Genomic DNA, 19,629 nt, shown 5'->3' with positions numbered 1-19,629 from the left:
AGTTTTCATTCACTTTTTTTCCTTTCTTGTTTTCTTTTGCTTTTGTTATTATTTTTATACAAAAATAATCCAACTAACATATTTGAAGAAAAAGCCTAGAGGGAGTGCAACTAAACCAAGTTTTAGAAATATGCCCTATGGGGCTTGAAAGCAGAGACCATCTTTGCTGTGACTTTGCTAAACAGGTGATTGATCGGAGTAATATTTTATATGTTTTTAGTATCATTTCCTCTACATTTTACTTAGTTATTCTCTTAACATTATCATTTCTGACTTAGTTTTGTGTTTATAGGTACATTTGAGCTTCATACGCAAGAAATGAGCTAAGAAAAGCTAGAAATGAAAGAAATGAAGGCAAGGAGGAAATGAGGAGCAGAAATGGGAAAGAATTGGAGAAATGGAAACTTTCCTATTCTGAAACAGGAAATCCCAGTTGAAGTAGGAATCCTAATGCAACTAGGATTGAGCTCGGAAAAATGATGATCGGAAATGAGAAATGACAGAGTCTCAGTTGGATAAGGAAACCTGATGTCACTAGGAGTCCTGGTGATGCTAGGAGATGCTGTGTCTTGAAGATGACTCAAGATAGTTCAAGATTGTTCTAGAATATTAAAGGAATTTCGGCAATGTTGATAATGGATTTCGAATTGGCCCATTTGGGGAAGTTTGGCCCGAAGTTTGAAGCATGTGACGTGCACATGAGTCTCTAGATCCTTCCTTGACGTCTTGAGGTATTCTTGGCCCATTAAAATTGCTTTTTGCCGTGATATATACAAGAAATACTTAAAGATTTTCGGTAATTATCTTTAAGGGATTTTATTGGGATTTTATGAGAGAAAATAGAGGAATAAGAATTGATTTATGACTCTACATACAAGGGAGGCCGAAATTAAGTCTAAGTACATGGAAGAATTCGGCAATAGAAGATTACTTGCTCTCCAAGTTCATATGCTATTTTTCTATTGGTCGAGGTGGTGCAATTCAACAGAAATTCAAGGGAACCCTAGCCCTTGCCGTTCACTATATAAGGGAGGCTTTGTGAAGACATTAGACACACCACAAAATTCAGAATCAAAAGCCACAAACACTCACATTTCTCTTCCAAGTTTCGGCAACTTCAAGAAATCCAAAGTTCAAGACCGTGAAGCATCCATTCATCCATTCAAGCATCATTGCCGTAGCATTCATCATCTCCACCACCTTTTGAAGCTTCTTGCGTCCTTGAAGATCAAAAAGTGTAACCATGAACAACATACTTTGTTTTCGGTTTTGTACAAGAATTCTATTTCGGGTTTTATATAAATTGCGATTTGGATTTCATTCTTGGTTTCTTGTTATGCGATTTCTATGGTGGATGAAAAATTGAATTTAGTTATGTGATTTCCAAATACTATGAAGCATGAATTCGGTTTTAGGTTTTCAAAAAGATAATTGCGATTTCAAAGTATTCTTGCATGATTGTTAATTTCGAACTTCAATCCCAATTGTTATGTGTTAATTGATCTTTGGATGCATACTTAGGTTGATAAACATGTAATTGAATCCATATTAAGGTGCTAGCGTTCTAGGCTTTAATAAATTCGGTGGAAAACCTATAAATACTTAGGTGAATTAACAATGAGTTTTGCATGCTTGATTAGCGTTCTAATTTGTGTTCTTGACTTGAATTGATCAAACTTTCAATGTGTTTACTGCGTTATGACTGTTTTTGTTAGTGATTAGCTACCACTAGTAATTACAAGATTAATAGGGTTAACTATGGTGCGTTCATCTAGTTAATTTAACTAAGGGAAGTAATAAGAACTTATGCATGCATTCATGATTTGTTCTTGATCGATTCTATGCTTGAATATAATTTGATTCGTGATTTGATGTTTGAAACCTTGCCAACATGTTAATAGTAGTTAATTACATATTATTTTTGTTCCATTCATTTAATTCTATTTGATTCTTGGTTTTGATGTGTCACATGTGTATAATTACTTAGTTGTTAGATAAATCAAATCAAAATCCCCCCTCTTACTTTCTTAAATATTGTGAATATATATTCTTTAATTTGTTTTGCTAACGTTTATTTTTCAGGAATTAATTAGGCCCTAATCCCCGGTTGAGAACGATCCCTACTTATTCTCACTACACTGATAGGGTTTTAAATTGATACACTAAATGTGTACGTCAACAGGTTTGGCTGTCCTCGAATTTACCTAATCCTTGCAGTTGGAATAGTTCCTTTATATCCTTGTTAGAGCATATTTCCATTGATGATCAGGATAATAATAGTCTGCTTCTGCTCTTCTTGTTCTTCTTGTTGCTTGGTCTATTTGGCACACCAGGAATAAGGTGGTTTTTCAGCAATTAGATCCTTCCCCGATCAGAGGATTGTATGGGGCTGCTATAATGGGATCGAACTACTGTAAAGCAAATCTTAAAGTTCGAATGCCGAAGGTTTCATAGTATCTCAACATCCAATGACAACCTTCAAATTTGATCAAGTTAAGTTAAACTTCAATGGTTCAGTCCACAATGGTGAAGTCACAATAGGATTTTTGATCCGAAATTCTGATGGTAACCCCCTGGTTGCTGCAAATAGAAGAATAGGTCATTCAGGTGTGCTTGTAGCTGAAGCAACAGCTTTGAGAGAAGGGTTACACACGGTTATGCTTAATCAGCATCAAAATATATTGGTGGAAGGCGATTCCAAACTATTAATTGATTGCAAGTCTCAAGGCAAGTCTGAGGTTCCGTGGCATCAATAGCTTTGAGAGAAGGGTTGCACAGGGCTATGCTTAATCAGCATCAAAATATATTGGTGGAAGGCGATTCCAAACTATTAATTGACTGCATCCGAGCTGCATCAAAGTCCTTGTGCAAGACACCAAGCAGCTAGTTCAGCAGTTTCGCCCTATATTTTTCACATATTTACAGAGAGGCCAACTTTACGGCTGATTGAATGCTTTGGCTCAGCAAGCTCAGATGGCTTCAGTTTGGTTTAGGGTTTAGGGTTTAGGTTGTTGTTTTTGTCATCGAAAGAAAGAGAGAAAAGGAAAAAAAAAAAACTAAGTTTTAGAAATAAAAAAGGGAAAATCGCCCAAACAGTGTCTGAACTTTTTCAGACTATTAATTTTCATACCTATACTTTGAAAAACATCAAAATGGTACCTGACGATTTAAGCCCGACCCAATATTCATACCTAGGAACAGTAAAACTGTTAACTCTGTTAAATTTTTAGGGGTAAATTGGTACTTCCGATTTTTTTTTTTTTTTTTTTTTTGGGTTGACCCCCTTGTTCCAGCTGCTTTCGAATTATTTTCTCTCTCTTTCTCTGATTGATTGATTCGCTTCACAATAGTGCTCTTTTCTCCATCTCCCCCTTCAATTCTAGATGTGAAGACGGGTCTTGGTGTTGAAGAACAACCTCCTTGCTCTCACTTTCACCTTCTTCATCTTCGTCCTCTCTCTCTTTGCTCTCGGCTCAATCACCTACAGTGTCTTCCACGGCTTCTATGGCCGCCCGGTCAAGTTCATATCAGCTGTCCAATCCGTCAAGGTTTCGTTCTGGCCAATATTGGGTACTGCTCTTGCTTTCCAGATCGTGTTTTTATTGGTTGTTCTTGTTGCTGGGATGTTCTTGTTCGTGTCTTTGATGGTGTTTTTCGGGGCGTTGACTGGGATTCTGCAACTCGGTTTCGGAGCTGGGTTTGGATGGGCCACTGATGGGCGGAAGAATTGGAAGAGTTTGGCATTTACTCCTTCAGCTCCGGCGTTGGTTGTGTAGGTGGTGGATGCGTTGAAGCAAAATTACAAGTTCTATCAAGAGAAAAAATTGAACTCGAGTTCTTTACTCCTAATGGAAGCTCTGGTACTAGAAGATATGTCGGAATTTGGTATTACAGATCAAATCCACAGTGTGAGGCGTCAACCACCCAATTATTCCCTCTCAGTGATGGCTTCGCCGGCAACCTGATCTTCTCCAGCATCTTCTCTGCTTCGATTTCAATCATGGCTTCGCCGGCAACCCGATCTTCTCCAGCATCTTCTCCGCTTCGATTTCAATCATGGCTTCGCCAGCAACCCGATCTTCTCCAGCATCTTCTCTGCTTCGATTTCAATCAAAAATCCCAATACCCACAATCCAAAAAATCAAATTCAATTATTTGCAGCTAAAATCAATTTCAATTTTTCTTTTTTTTGATGGGTTTGGGAGAAGAGAACAGAGAAGAAGGAAAGAAAAGTCGTGATTAGGTAGATGCATGTGGAAATTTTGGTAGCTGTAACAGCAAAAATGGTTTGGTTTGCAATTGTTTGCTCGGTTTTAAGCCTAGTTCACCGGATAATTGGAATCATGGAGATTATTCGGGTGGATGCACAAGAAAATTTTGATGCTTTAGGTCGGAATCCGATGAGCCTAATAGCAAGGGAATCTGAAATTTCGGTAATTCCACTTTGGGTCAAGTCTGGGTTCGATCTCTGTGGGAAATGGAATGGCGAAGCAATTCCGATCTCTGTCGAAATGGGACGTCGTAGTTTGGGAAATCTGCTGGTCAGCCTTGATGTGGGACCCTAAGTCAGGTTTTGGGATGTCGGAGGACGTTTCCGAATTCAGGTCGTCGATGTAGATGAAGGTCGGGTTCCGATCAAGTATGGGTCTGAGCATGGCTGTTGCACGTTCTTGGAATCATGACAGTGGCTGTTGGCGGTGGTCTGGCATTGTACACCGATCTTCCTGAGTTCTTCTGGATACGGGTATACGAGTATTTGGATCTTGTATACCATTTTGATATTGGTATTTGAATCTCGTATTAGCATGGTAGTTATTGGCATACTTTTCCGGTACTGGTATGAGAACAAACAAAGTTGTTCTTCGTATGGGGTTGTTCTTCGTATGGTATAGGTACGAAGAACTCCAAATTTTTTTATTTTTTTTTTGTTTCAGAAGTACCAGTTTTACCCCTGAAAATTTAACGGAGTTAATGGTTTTACTGTTCCTAGGTATGAATATTGGGTCGGGCTTAAATCGTCAGGTACCATTTTGATGTTTTTCAAAGTATAGGTATGAAAATTAATAGTCTGGAAAAGTTCAGACACTGTTTGGACGATTTTCCCAATAAAAAATCTTCAAACAGTACTTTTTCTTTCTTTCTTTTGATAAACATGTAATACATGTATTGATCGTCAAAATTAACCCATCCTAACATATTAATTAACAAAAACCCAAAAAACCGAACCTACTTTTCTACTTGGGCTACTGACTATCCAGTTTATGAAATTACAAATATTTACAAATATCCATGAAGGACAGACACGCCCCTCTTATTCATTTGCAAACATACAAATCTTGAATTTGATGTTTTCAAACAATTCCAGTAACTGAAAAATGGCGATACAGCCAGCTCATTACCACACATATCAAAATACAGAGCCGTTGAAATCTTGCAGGCAAACATTTAGCGGCTAACCTCCCAGAGCAAGGCAATGAAGAGAGACTAGTTGAATCTACCGCTTGGGTTCATTCACATTCTTACCCTCAAAGAATTCACCCAGCATTCGTTCGAGATCCTCCGCCGTGTACCTGATGTACTTTTGGGGGTTCTTTCCATTCTCAACTAAAGGCCTGTGATACAGAATTTAAACATAAACAGACGAAGGTGATCATTGCTAATTATAATGGTGGTATTTTAAAAAGAAATTGTACATAGCTAAAATAAGAATCCTAAACCAAGTAAAGATGGATTTAAACCATAAAATCCATACAAACAGAAGGCATAACAATCATGTATATGCGCAACATTGGACAATATGGTCCCTAATCAGAAAAATAATAATAAAAATAAAATCAACATTGGACTATGGGTCCCTAGACGGCTCTTCCTATCTAATCTTAACACCTTTAAATTTGCCACATCCCCCTTACTAATGACCTCCCCGCTTTAAGACAACTACTTTAGTATATTTATTTTGCCTCATAAGAGCACCAAGACATTCTTTTTTTTTTTTTTTTCCTTTCTCAAAGTTATATTGACTGCACATGTAAAGTGTGTTGCTAGCTAGAGGCCAGAAATTAGTAATAAAACACACCCATAACGTTTGATGAAAGATCTGTAGGCGGGCAGTAAGACTTCAGCAACTGCAAGTCTCAGTGATTCTCGCAACTCAGTATCAGGAACTGTCCACTGAGATTGTTTTTGATGGAGTTCCTCAAATTGCATATTAAATGTCTTGAACCTAAAATGAAATGCAGTTCAGCTAGGTAAAAAATAGTTCATCAAAAAGTAATGTAATTAATCATTTAATTCAATTTTTGATAAGACACAAATTGAGATCAACCTATCTTTCACAATAGCTCTTGAAACTCCACTACTGTTTCCTCCATCACCAGCTACTGAGCTGCCTCCAGATGAGCTCAAGCTTTGAATGGTTAGACACTGCAGAATCTGTGAAAGAGAAAGCACCAGCATATAACAAGGCGGTAAAAGCAAGACATTTCAACGATTAGTTAAAGCAAGATAAATATGCTGACAGTGTAAAATACATACTTCCTTCGCCAAATTAAACAACTACATGTTTCTTCACCACTGCATTATTTACAGCAAGAGAAACCACATTTGTCCAAGAGATTAACTTGATTGGCTATTGATAGAAACAACGATATGAACATAGATGGGGCGTATGAGGCAGAATCGTATTGGTTCTGAAGTGAAATGATTCCCTGCCCCTTTTTCTTTTTCTCTCTCAATTTTTTTCCATTGCCCCCCAATCTGAATGAAGAACAACATAAACGGGTGTATCTCTAAAACAGGTGGACAGCGATATCTTGTCTCCTAGCCTTGGGAAATCACCCAAACATCAGCAACAGAACCTTTTTGGCACTATAAACAGACGCCCTTAGGCTACATTGGTGGACCCAAAGTAAAGTTTATCATAATCTATGTTTTTTTTTTTTTTTCCTCCTGTTCTTTTTTATTCAAGATCTGTGAGGAATAGTGGGCAGTTTCTATAAATCTATATATCAAGCAAGTATGCCAATCAAGTGAATATCTACAAAAATAGACTTATAATATAATAAAAGCAAGATACTATGATAAGGTTTATTTAAACAAGCACCTCTTATATGCTGCGCATGTGGTGAATCGGTTATTGCAGAGATAATAATATCTGGGATTCATATTTATTTTCATTATTATTATTATTTTTTTTTTTGTAATTGTCAATTGTCAATTGTCCTTGATAGTTAAAAATTTATTTCTAAAGCTTATAATCTTTATAGGTTATTTTCATAAGAAAAAAAAAAAATTTAAAATAAAAAATTGAGTTTTGGCAGACAGTTAGGGCTGACAAAAGAGTATAGATAGTACCCAAATAAAACATTAAACCAAAATTCCCAGACAGGAAAAACTTTGTAAAAAGTACACAAATATCTAGTAAAATTATGTCACTAAATAGACTTTCAACTGAAATTAGATACATGCCAGGTAAGTTCATCTACATCACTTTCAGTGTTCCTGAGTCTTCAAAATGCCTTTTATTCGAAAACTATAGTTTGTTTAAACAAATTTCATTAGAAAGCACAATTTGTGCAAATGTTATTAAAATTTTTGAATTAGATAACTAGATTTCAACACTAAAGACATTACCTTCAACACATGACAGAATTGAAATACAACACAGTAGAGATGATGCCTAAATCAATTCATGTCAATTTTTTCGTTGATTGATTTGCATTGGGTTATTGACATCAAACAGGCTGATACGTTGACAGTACATATTAAAAGGTCTCCAGCCTGGAAAGACTTTTATCTTCATTACTTTTCGTTTTAAAATTCCACGTAAATACTAGGTACTTGAATTTCATCATAAATGGACTTCATGGCCCAAAAGCAAGAGCCATTGTAAAGTACAAATATCAAATGAACATTTAATAGGGTTATAGGAGAGCACCTTTCCCCAACCATTTCTTTTGTATTGATTTGCATGCTGCTGCACAATCCTACGGTGTCTCTGCACCCAGTCATCCCCTAACAAATCCTTGGCTTCAGATCTGAAAACAAAACATTAGAAAGTCAGTAGTAGCAAACAACAAAAGAATATAAAAGCATAAAAGCCTTGTATGCCTTTATGTATTAAGTATGGGAACTATGAGACAAACCTGCGCACAGATCTGACCATATAGTGTATATTGTTCATGAGAAACAGGTGAGTTAAGGCTGGATCTCTATACTGCTTAGATTTTCCATCCAAATTAGTTTGAAGAGCCTGCATTATTTGCATCGTGACAGATGCTAATTGTGAACCACCTTCATCTCCATTTTCAAATTCCTTAAAAAGTTGCTTCAACGTTGATTGATAACTGTAAAATCATACTGTTGGTCAACTACAGTACACATGGTACATATGTGTCCATATGTGAATGTTTGTATATAAACTAAAGCTAAATCATTGACAGAGTAAAGGAATAAGGAGGACTAACGCAATATGTTGATCATAGAAATCATAAGATGATTAAAAATATACAATTAGTTGATTACCTACACTAACCATTTCACAATGCCAGCTATCATGAAAGAAACTCCATTACACCCTATCAAGCCAATAAATGCAATGCATTTTATAGCAATAGCCTTGACATGTTACACAGAAAAGAAAAGAAAAATCTTATAACAGGTTTTTGTCAAGAACTTATCTAATGCAGATGTCACAGGCTTTCCATATGTAATATATTTAAGTATGATGTCTATATATACGGTTCTTGAAAGGGAATTTAAGAAAAGTACGAAATTGTTAGGGCCATCCTACACCTTGCTGTTGTGGTCCTGACAATCCATTTGGCTTATTTTGGCAGGGATGATTTCCACTGTTACAATCATCCCCGCAAAAATCAGATAATTAAAACCGTTTGGTCATTTGAATATCCTCATAACCGTAACAGTGTTTATTGCAAACCTTTTATTCAAAAAATTATTTAACCATTGTGATTCTGTATATACTACTAGGGGCAGAAAACACTAAAAAAAGTGTGTGTCAAAATACCAAATCTAACTGTTCAAGAACCACTATATATATATATATATATATATATATATATATATATATATCTGTGTGGAGAGAGAGAGAGAGAGAGATTTCCAGACAGAAGATAAGAAGCCTTATTTAGTAGAAGCATCATCAAATCACAGAGCACCACTGTCGCATCAGATATAGAGACAACTTTAAGGCCTAAGTAGATGAACTTACTCAAAAAGAAATTTCACATAGTTGATCACATAGCTTGTCAAGGGATGGACGGTGCCATCTGATACAGCAGTTTTTGTTGCATCCCTTTCAACGGCTTCCTCAAAATCACCAAAGGTCTTTTTCGCAGTCTGAGCAAGCCGTTTTGTCAGACTTGACGCTGATTCTCTAATTTCAGCACAAGCTTTGCCTACGAATATTGTTTCAATCTGCAGATGAATTTATGCATCAATTTAAATTATGAACTTATTGCACCAGGATATCTAAGCAAGGTGATTACTTTCAAGATCGCTCTTACACTAACTAGATACAACCAGATGGAAAGTGTAACTATAAAGTTTGTTTGTATTGATATCAGTCACTGAGTCTACATCTTGGAAATAATTGATTACACTAATTTCTTGCAATTACGTAAAATAAATAACCAGAATACAGAAGTATGGATATTTTTAAAATATGGAAGTGCCAATAGTATACTTTTATCTTTTGACAACCATAGAACACATATCCTTCTAACTTTCGAGGTTACTTCAATTTAGATGCATCAAATTATAAGATATGTTATAAAAAAACATATACATATATAAAATAAATATATATATATATATATATATATATATATATATATATATAAACTACTTTTCATTTTATCTGAATATAATTGATAAGTTGTGGAAGGAAATTCTATCTGCATCTATGCATACACCCAATAGAGAGAAACAAGTAAATTAAAATAACCTAAAAGCGTCTTCTCAAGAAGAAATCTACCGATAAAAGCAACGCACCACGGTAACCAAGAATAAAACCTAAAACTTTTCTGATTTCTTAAATATCTTATGTTCAACAAGTGATTATGAAATTTCTAGTATTCATGTGCTTTGAGAAAATAAGGAATTTAAACTAATACATGTAGGTTGGAAGTCATCAGATAGAAATGCAGGTTCCTGTAAAAAAAAAAGTAGAGGTACATGTGCCTTTATCCTACATTTCTAACCCAAAAGTATCCTAAAAAAAATTTCAGACTATTAAAATGAAATTACATTAAGCAAAGGCTTGATTTTGCAATCTTCCTAGTTTCAAATTTTCATAAAAACACCAAGTGCATGCATGCATGCTAATAACTTGATAGATCATTCAAACCTCTGAGTGAAGCTCTCGCATTATCTCGTACATATCTAAAAGCACAAACAACTTTTCTGGAGATCTCTTGCTATTCGCAATTGCCTCCCCAAAACTAAGTAGAACTAAGACACTACTTCTAGTAACTTCCGCAAAACATTGGTCGCCAAGAGAATCGAAGCCTTCAAACATTTGATCACAAACTTTCCGTTCTCCAGCAAACAGTAATTTCACCTATTCAAGCATGATTAGATGTTGAGGGGAAAATATAACAAACAAGAACTTGAGCAAATGCCACAAATCTCTTACAGCTATACGCATGTAATGAATCCAGTTTCCAATCTTGGCTTCCAAAATCTCCCATTGCATTTTCTGAACGTCGTCCTTGCTCAGTTTTTCAACCCCCAATTTGTGGAGGCTTTCTTCTAAGACTGAAGAGCGGGTATCCCTGAAAAACATATCTGGTGATGATCTCTATTTTATATAAATAAAAAAATGATGCGACACGCACACATTTCCCATCAAACTTTGCAAAGTAACTGGTTAACACATCTTGTGACCTTGATATAGTATGAAAATCAACAATCTACATTAATAACTAAACGACCTTTGTTTTACCTATAAATTAATAGCAACTGCTGTTGATGACCAGCTTGAAACATTTGCTGAGCTAAATCATGTAACAGTGGAAGAACCCTGGGAGGTATCAGGGTAGGAGGAGTGTAAACAGCATTTTCTAAGTTACTATTGTGGTGTTCATGATGGTTATTTGAAGAAGGATTCTTGCCATTCAAATCACCCTGGTTACCAGGAGATCCTGAGGATGGCCTCAATGAGTTTGGGAGACAATCAAAGAGGCGTTCAGGCTCCACAGGTTTGCTGAAAATAAAAAAAAAATAAAAAACTATAAACAAATAGATGAAAATCAAAACAAATAGTAGCACACCTTTTTTCAATCAGAAGTATAAGCACAGCACACTAGCGAATTCAAATAAAGTCATTCATAACCCAACGAACCAATTTAATAAATAAAATAAAATAAAAACACAAAAAGGAAAACTTTATTTTCTGAGAAAATAACACTTTCAAGGATCACAGAATTAACCATTCAGTTAGAAGTATAAATGAAGCACACTAGCAAATCCAAACAAAGTCAATAACAACCTAATTGCAGGTCTTAAAAAAACAATACACACAAGAAAAGGAGAAGTTAATTATTTCCCGAGAAAAGAACATTTTCTTAGATGAAAAAATTAACCACTAAAGGGGAACAATTTTCAGTTTAAACTATAAAGAAAATTTAAGAGTTAAGGTTTTTTTGCAATTACAAAACAAAGGAAAAGAAAAATTACAACGGCCTCTTAAAAACACACATATGACAAGAATCACATGAACCTGGCAGAGGTAGAGCAAGTTGGTCATACCACATAACCATGAGCCTCTAACCATTTTGACGCCCAATTCTTTGTTATCCACTGAACTTCATCTTAAACCATAGATGAACACACGCTAAAGTATGGTATAAAATTGAAGGAAAAAAAGAACACATAGAGACAATATTTTGTCCAAAAAGCAGGGAAACCTTGCATGCATGCCTCAGTACAAAGCCAAACGAGATGGGATAATTTCTCTTATGCTAATAGCATTGATTGGATTTAGATAATTAGGATGGTTTCCCAAAGGAAGAAGAGGAAAAAGTACAGAAGAGCACTGAAATACAAACCTATAGGACTTTAGCAGCTGCTTGAACTCGTCTTCCAGCTTTGAAATAGCTTTAGAAAGCAAACTATTGGCATGACCGAGAACCCCATCACTGCTCTTCAAACCTTTATTGCTACTAAAGAAGCGTATATTTCTTCTTAGCTGATCGATTGCTTCTAGATAACTTTCTAAGTCCTCATGTGGCCCTCTAAGTATTTTTGCCTCTGCCTGAAAATACAAGGGACATTAATATTAACAATCATAAGTGGTTAACTATATCGTAATTTGAAAGACAGGAAAGGTATGGCATGACCTATAATATCAGATTCAATCAAGCCTTGCTATCCAGTTGATGAACTAAGCATTTCGATACTACAAGCTCAGGCCCTGAATCCCATATAGGCTATATAGGGATAGATCTAGGGTACTTTTAAGCAAGGCTTATGAATCCAAATGCCTTGAGTAGATAAATGTTAACCTAACCTATGGGGCTTCAATCGTAGCAGAGGTCAGCGATTCAAACAAAAACAAGTATGGTATGATGATGAATTTTGTAAATGGAAATAGACTGAAAACCTGACGAGAAAGATCGAATTGCGCCAGTATAACCTCAGCAGCCTTCAAAGTCCTATCAATATTCTCGTGAGCTTTCCTGATAGAGTGTGTTCTAATCTGTAACAGATCCGCAGTAAGGAACAAGTAAAGGGGCCAAGTCAAACTGAAGGTGATCGAGCGCTGACCTGAGTAGGACGCATGGCGGTCTCGAGGGCAGAGAGGCGGTGGTCAAAGGAGCCAAGAATGGAGACGACGTCGTCGGTGATGGTTTGGCTCTTTTGCAGAGACTCCCTCATCATCGCTGCTCTCACGCTCAGAGAATCGCCCGCCATTGCAGCTCCTGCTGCCACAACGCCCATCTTCTTCTTCTTCTTCTTTTTCCTCCTCCTTCCAGAATCAAAAAACAATAACACAGGGATTAGTTAGTTGCCAAAGCGAGGGAGGGTGGGTCGGGCCCAGTGACAGCCAGAAATTTTAGTCACCAACTAAAGTTTTTTATTTTTTTTTTAAAGGAAAATTAAAGTTTGAATGAAGACTAAAATTAAAGAATTTTATTTTTTTTATAGATGTGATGTCCCGGAAATTCGTATTTTGTTTCCGAGGATTTTCCGAAATTTAATTTAGTGATTATCGGACGATTTCGTGGCTCGTGGATGGAACGGAAGTGTTTTGGGCGAATAATTATTCACAAAGCGTCATTTTAGGGGGGGCGCAAGGGTTGACTTTTTATTCGTTGGATTTCTCCGAAAACTTCCTTCACAAAAGTCGTAGAGCGTGTCGATACGAGTTCGTGGACATGTGAAACGCGGAAATCGGAGTTCGTATGAGAAAGTTATGAGTGATTGAAATTTGGGGAAATTTCTATAAATATAAGAAAATCCGAGATTTTTTCATAAATCCCAAAACTTCTGAAATTTCCATTTTCTTCCCCAAATTCTCTCTGTTCTCTCTCCTCACTCCGTGCGACCCGACAGTGACCCGACCCGGACCCATCTCCGTTTTCCGGCCACTAGCAGCGGTGGACCCGGCTTGGACAGACGCCCCTAAGCCTCCGTCGTCGATCCCTGGTGTTGGTTTCACTGGTGGAACACCTCAAAGGGAGATCGAAGGCCCTCAGTTGTACAATCGGGACCCGACCGGTTTCCGATCTCCGGTGACTTCCCGGCCGATTTCTTCACGGTTCTGGGATTGCCTCTTCCTGCTGATCATCCCCATATAAGCCTTACATCACGATTTTGAGTGTGGAGCGAAAGATCAAGGTTTGAAGTTTTCGACGTCCCTCATCCAGTCTAGGATCTGATCAGACGCACGAGAGTGATCCAACTTCTAAGCTTGATCTAGGGCGATCTAGACCTATTCTCGCTTAGCTCCAGGTATGAAAGTTGATCATCCCTTCATTTTGAACAAGTTTGTAGTTGATGACTTTGGCATCGGAGGTGGTTGATCCGGCGTTGACCGCCGTGGTTGACCACAATCTGAACCACCGCTTGTGGCGGCGCGTCGGTCATCCAAAATGCGTTTTGTTTTCAATTTATCCATCTACGCATCGATACGGTCGTTTTGATGTATTATAAGGCTATTTTGGAGAAAGTTGATGCATGCTAGGGTTTCGGTTTTACGCTTTATTTTCGGTTTGCAATCCGCGAAGATCCGACCGTTGGATCTTCTTATAATTTTGATAGGATGATCCCAAGGGCGATCCGTGAGAATCTGACCGTTGGATCGTCGTTTGAGTGTGTTATGAATCAATTGCTAAGTTAGGACCGTATTTTGATTAGGTGATTGACGGTTTTGGTTGGGCGGACAGTTGTGAATGTGATTTTGGGCTGTATTGAAGACGCAGCTGGATTTGAGGTGAGTAAATCTCACGTGGTTCATTTACGAACGGATTTATTTATTACTCGGAATTACTTATTTAATTGTTAAATCATTTTCGAAACAAATTATTTGTTTTAAAATATATGAACTTGATCGACAACGGTTCATGGGTAAGTTAAGACAATGTTTTGATATAAAATGATTTTCGAGAAGTATAATTTATAAAACTATAGTTAGTATTAGTGGTCATTCCTGTGTGAATGATTACGTATATATATATTTACGTGGAATATATATATGGATGGCGTGACATTGGGATATGTGTATGATTTGGGAATTATTCGCATTATTAATTGTGCATTTACTCTTTTCGGGAATGCAATATATCATGTGATTGATTGATGTGATTGTGTTAAAGAGTATCTTGTGTTGAGTTTGATGTGTTGGGTTGTGTGGGACTTTATAAATATTTTCAGATCTACGGATCTGGTGTCACAGTTGTGACTGTTTTCGGATCTACGGATCTGATGTCACAGTGGTGACTGAGGCAAGTATATCGGGAATCACACCTTTGGTTACGATCAGTTAGAGCTCTAGTCTGTCTGCCTTTGTATTGCATGGGAGTGACGCGTTGGGTTACTTGAGGCCCATGAGTACGTATTGCATGGGAGTGACGTGTTGGGTCACTTGAGGCCCATGAGTACACGTGTTTTTAAAAGAGAGTTCGGGTGGGTTCTTTCTTTTATTGTCCAAGAGGGACTTGATTTTCATATTATGAGTGAGAAGGGATAGTATGATTTTTTATCACTTTTGTGATGTATGTTACCTTGAGGGGGTAAGGATGTCGAATTTTGAAAACGAGTCATGTTGTGAGATGATTTATTTGGAGTTGATGGGTGATCATCGACTTTGGTGTTGATGGGTGATCATCGACTCTAGTGTGAGTTGTTTGACTTCTTTATCTATTTTTCGTGTCATTCTATTTGTATTGTTTGTTTTAATGTAATCTCCTGAACTAAGTTATATGCAGGGATTACTGTCTTTTGAATTGTTTGTTTAATGTAATCTCCTGAACTGAGTTATATGCAGGGATTACTGCTTTTTGTATTGTTTGTTTTAATGTAATCTCCTGAACTAATTTTTCTATGCAGGGATTACTAATTGTTTACCTAGTGTGAGTTTGTGGGTTGATACTGTCATTGGACATTCTGTCATTGGAAATACTGTCAGACACTACGTCCTTTGAAAGTAATGTATTTTATTTACCATGTTTTAAAAACACACTTCTAACAATTATATTCAAGCAGGCAAGTCAAGCACATGGGTCCAAAGGATTCTTCAGTCTGTGGATATAATTACCATCTACGACTAGCTAGAGTTATTTAGTAAGAAAAAAGATGTACCAGATGGTAAAAAGAGAAAGACTTGCTGCTCAATAAGAAAGGAGACTGCAAAGAGAGAAACAACATAGAAATTTACGTGGAATATGAGAAGTGTTGATGGAATTGAGATGAAGAATAGGTGGGGTGGTGGTGGCATTATGCGTGCCAGATCATAGAGCAAAACTAAGGTGAAGAAGAAGCTTATTGAAAAAGAACTAAGTAGCTAGAGAACTACTTATCTTTGTTTTTTTTTTGTGCGTAATTTGTGTTACTTGGTGTCGAAGTTCAGACAATCTAGATGAGATTGCATTTGCATATGAGAACGTAAGAAGGAAAGCAACTACATTTGGGCTTAGTTTGGCATTGCTTTCTAGGGTGCTTTTGGGGCTGCTTCTGCTTTTGGGCCAAGAGCATGGTGTTTGGTAAAATATCTGAAAGCTGCTTTTGGTTGAAATGGCTTCTCCGTAAAGCCGAATTTGGGAAGCTACAATTTGTAGCTTTTAAAAGCTGCTTTGGGAAAACACGGAGGAACAACAGTGCATGGTTTAATGAAATTTGGACTTCCTGCCAATTCTGTCCTCCTCCTTTTCTGAAAATTACATCGAAACAAAACCCAATCTTTTCTCCATCGCGAGGCAGATACTCTCTGCGCCGTCATTATCATTATCATTATCATTCCGCATCTCCTCCTTCCTCTTCTTCCTATGGTACCTGAGGTATTGCTACTTGGACAGTTTGATACCTGATGTATTAAATGGGACAGTTTGGTACTTGAAGTTAGACTCTGTTTGACACTTTGGTACTTCTGTTAATTTTTCTGTTAAATGTAAGGATAAAATTGACATTTAGAATATATGTATAAAAATATAATAAAAAAAACATGAGTTTGTGGGTTGATTTTCTTCATAATTTTATAGGTATGAATTAATGCTTATGGGTTATGTTGAAGGTGAAATATTCGAATTTTATGGTTAAGAAATATAGTAATCATATAGTGAACACCGTACCCATGAGAGTACTCCATTGAAACTAGTCTCGTACAACTAAATTTTTTTAAACATAAAATTCAATTATGTCAACTTTAACATAACCCAAAAGCATTAATTCATTTTCATTTTCTCCTAAATGACCCAAAAAATGATGAAGACCTAAAATAATACCAAATAATATCATCACATTGTGTTTATGAAGAGGAGGAAAAATCCAAGTTTTGGAGGAAAAATCGGTGGATTCATAGAGAATGGTACATAAAATTCGAATATTTCACCTTCAACATAACTCATAAACATTAATTCATACCTATAAAACTATGAAGAACGGCAATCAACCCACAAACTCATGCTTTTTTTTTTAATGTTTTTATACATATATTCTAATTGTCAATTTTATCCTTACATTTAACAGAAAAATTAACAGAAGTACCAAAGTGTCAAACGGAGTCTAACTTCAATTACCAAACTGTCCCCTTTAATACATCGGGTATCAAACTGTCCAAGTAGCAATACCTTAAGTACCATAGGAGGAATTTACCCATTCGTGGATTCTCGCCGGCTAGCTTCCTTCCTCTGCGCAGAATTTGGGTCTTCTGGGTTATGCTTCTTCTCTGAAGATAGAATCAAACGGAACCCAATTCCTCTGATTCCTCCATAGCTGCACAAAAAGGAGTAAGGTATGTGAGCTTTACTCAGTCAGATTTCCAGAACCCAAAGTTTGCTTCACTGCTTCTCTTTACTTTTTATTTCAAGAAATTGAACAGATTTCATTGAACTGTTATATAGGAGAATTCTTGTACATCTCAACATTGGATAATTCGATCCTCATCGAACTTCTCCTCATTTTCTCTCTGCTGTCACTGAAAGGTTCAATCTTGCAATCTTGCTAATTACAAATGTCATGTTATGTTCTCACCCCAATTCCTCTGGCCACCCCAAAACCCCGAATGGCGACAGGTAGCCCTAAAACCCCGAAACCCTCATATGCAGCGGCACTTTCTGCAGCCTCTCCAGTTTCCTTTGCCATTGCTGATCTACCGGTTCCTTTTAAGGACGATGGTCTACTTTCTGTTCGAATTTCTGAGGAGCCCTTCCTTCGAGAGCTTGATCGATGTAAGACAAACTTAATTGGTCGTGTCACTACATCAATCAAGACTCCAGATCTCGTACAACACTTGAAGACACTTTGGTCTGACCTTGATCCTTGGACTATTGCGCCCCTTGGTAGGGGTTTCTTCATGCTTCAGTTCAGTACTCTGATTGACATGCAACGTGTCTGGGCATTGGGGGCTGTTCGTCTCCACACGGGAATGCTTCGGCTAATCAAATGGTCACCGGAGTTCTCTCCCTCAACTTACAAAAACACCTTTGCTCAAGTTTGGGTGAGATTTTGGGATCTAGGGTTTGCATTCTGGGACCAGCAAACCCTATTTGAAATTGCTGCTGGTGTGGGTACTCCTCTAAAGCTTGACCCGAGAACAAAGAACAGGACAGTGGGTCTATACGCCAGAGTCTTAATCGATGTTGATTTCTCCAACCCACTTCCGGATAAGATCAGAATAACTAGGGCTAACGGTGAAGTTGTGGTGGTCGGTGTAGAATTTGAATCTGAACCAGAAATATGCCACAAGTGTGGGATCGTTGGTCATACAGCTGATACATGCAGATCTCCTTCTGCCCTAACGGAGGAAAATGTGAATGTTAGCTCTGACACAATAGTTGATCGTGGAAGATCTTTGGTGCGGTCAAGACAGAGACGAAGAAGGTGTACATACATGTACATTTACAAGCATAATTAGCTATAATGGGCTACGCTCATTGTACCGCAAGAGGTACTAATTCCCGCCAAAGGAATAACATGCAGATACACAGCCAGGCGGGCTACAGCCTGAGCCTCGGATCACCCCCAAATCACCGCCGACGCGCCGCCACGCGCCTTGCCAAGATAGCATCAGAAGCTCCCAAAGCTGGGGACTGAAGCACATCAGTCCCACATCGAAAACAAGGAGAAGATCAGCCTCCTCCTCACCTATAAAAGGTTCTCTCCTCTCTCCTCATTAATTACGCATTTACTACTCATTTATTGTTATGCTATCTATATGTTTTGACTGAATTAGGCATCGGACGCCCAACGCGGTCTCCCTCTGACGCCCTGTCTTTCATTTGACAGCTAGCGAAGTTTACCAAGTCTACAGAGTAGCAGTCCGCCCATTGGACCCGCGTTAAACGAAGGTTTGGCTACCGCCAGACCTTGAGCATTAACATTGGCGCCGTCTGTGGGAACCCTTGAACAAAAGATCATCCCACCACAATCACCATGACTAACGGTAGCGGGGGAAACGTTGAAGAGCAGGTGGACCAACCCGCCATTCCCCAACATTCCAACCCAGCGGTAGGCGTTAACCGCGCACTATTCAACACCCCAGCCAACCCCGGCGGTGAGGCAAATCCAAGCAGTAGTCGCCCACCGGGCCAAGATCTCACCACTATGTACGAGCTGGCACTGGCGGACCTTCACAAGGCAAACAGAGAGCGTGAAGAGGAGCGCAAAGAAAAGGCTGAAGCCTAAAGACAAGTGGCTACGCTGATGTCACGTTTTGATGAACTGAAGAGGACGCTGGAAGCCACCGCCAATCCAGCGCAGAGCGAGCAATCACGTAGCACCAGGCGTAGTCGGCCCGGCACCGGCACATTGGTACCAGGACCAGTCATACAGATGCAGGTACCGCTGGACCCACCTGAACTATTGGGGATGGGACCACCGCCCATACCCCAACTAATGTTGGAGCAGGAGGCGGAATCACTGCCACATTCCAACCGCTGGGAAGCTAGGTCG

The 19,629-nt window shown here is 38.0% G+C and overlaps 2 protein-coding genes across 3 annotated transcripts; one reads left to right on the top strand and one right to left on the bottom strand.

The window, feature by feature from the left end:
• Positions 1-5,106: 5,106 nt before the first annotated feature.
• On the bottom strand, positions 5,107-13,010 carry LOC133714423 (exocyst complex component EXO70A1-like). Of its 2 annotated transcripts, XM_062140537.1 has the most exons (12): positions 12,787-13,010; positions 12,623-12,718; positions 12,069-12,274; positions 10,964-11,224; positions 10,655-10,793; positions 10,367-10,579; positions 9,230-9,435; positions 8,145-8,345; positions 7,937-8,036; positions 6,326-6,432; positions 6,077-6,223; positions 5,107-5,612 (listed from the first exon to the last, which is right to left on the bottom strand). In XM_062140537.1, exons 1-12 carry the CDS (start codon positions 12,958-12,960, stop codon positions 5,495-5,497), a joined length of 1,968 nt encoding a protein of 655 aa, XP_061996521.1. In that variant the 5' UTR covers positions 12,961-13,010; the 3' UTR covers positions 5,107-5,494. The 2 variants fall into 2 exon arrangements, with proteins under 2 accessions (XP_061996521.1, XP_061996522.1); XM_062140538.1 differs by lacking the exon at positions 10,964-11,224.
• A 4,730-nt stretch (positions 13,011-17,740) lies between these two features.
• LOC133716299 (uncharacterized) lies at positions 17,741-18,941 on the top strand. Its single transcript, XM_062143005.1, has 2 exons — positions 17,741-18,558; positions 18,911-18,941. Exons 1-2 carry the CDS (start codon positions 17,741-17,743, stop codon positions 18,939-18,941), a joined length of 849 nt encoding a protein of 282 aa, XP_061998989.1.
• The last annotated feature ends 688 nt before the right edge of the window (positions 18,942-19,629 follow it).

Source organism: Rosa rugosa, chromosome 6 (genome assembly GCF_958449725.1).
Source record: "Rosa rugosa chromosome 6, drRosRugo1.1, whole genome shotgun sequence".
NCBI classification, from domain to species: domain Eukaryota; kingdom Viridiplantae; phylum Streptophyta; class Magnoliopsida; order Rosales; family Rosaceae; genus Rosa; species Rosa rugosa.
This window is presented reverse-complemented; position numbering and strand designations above follow the sequence as displayed.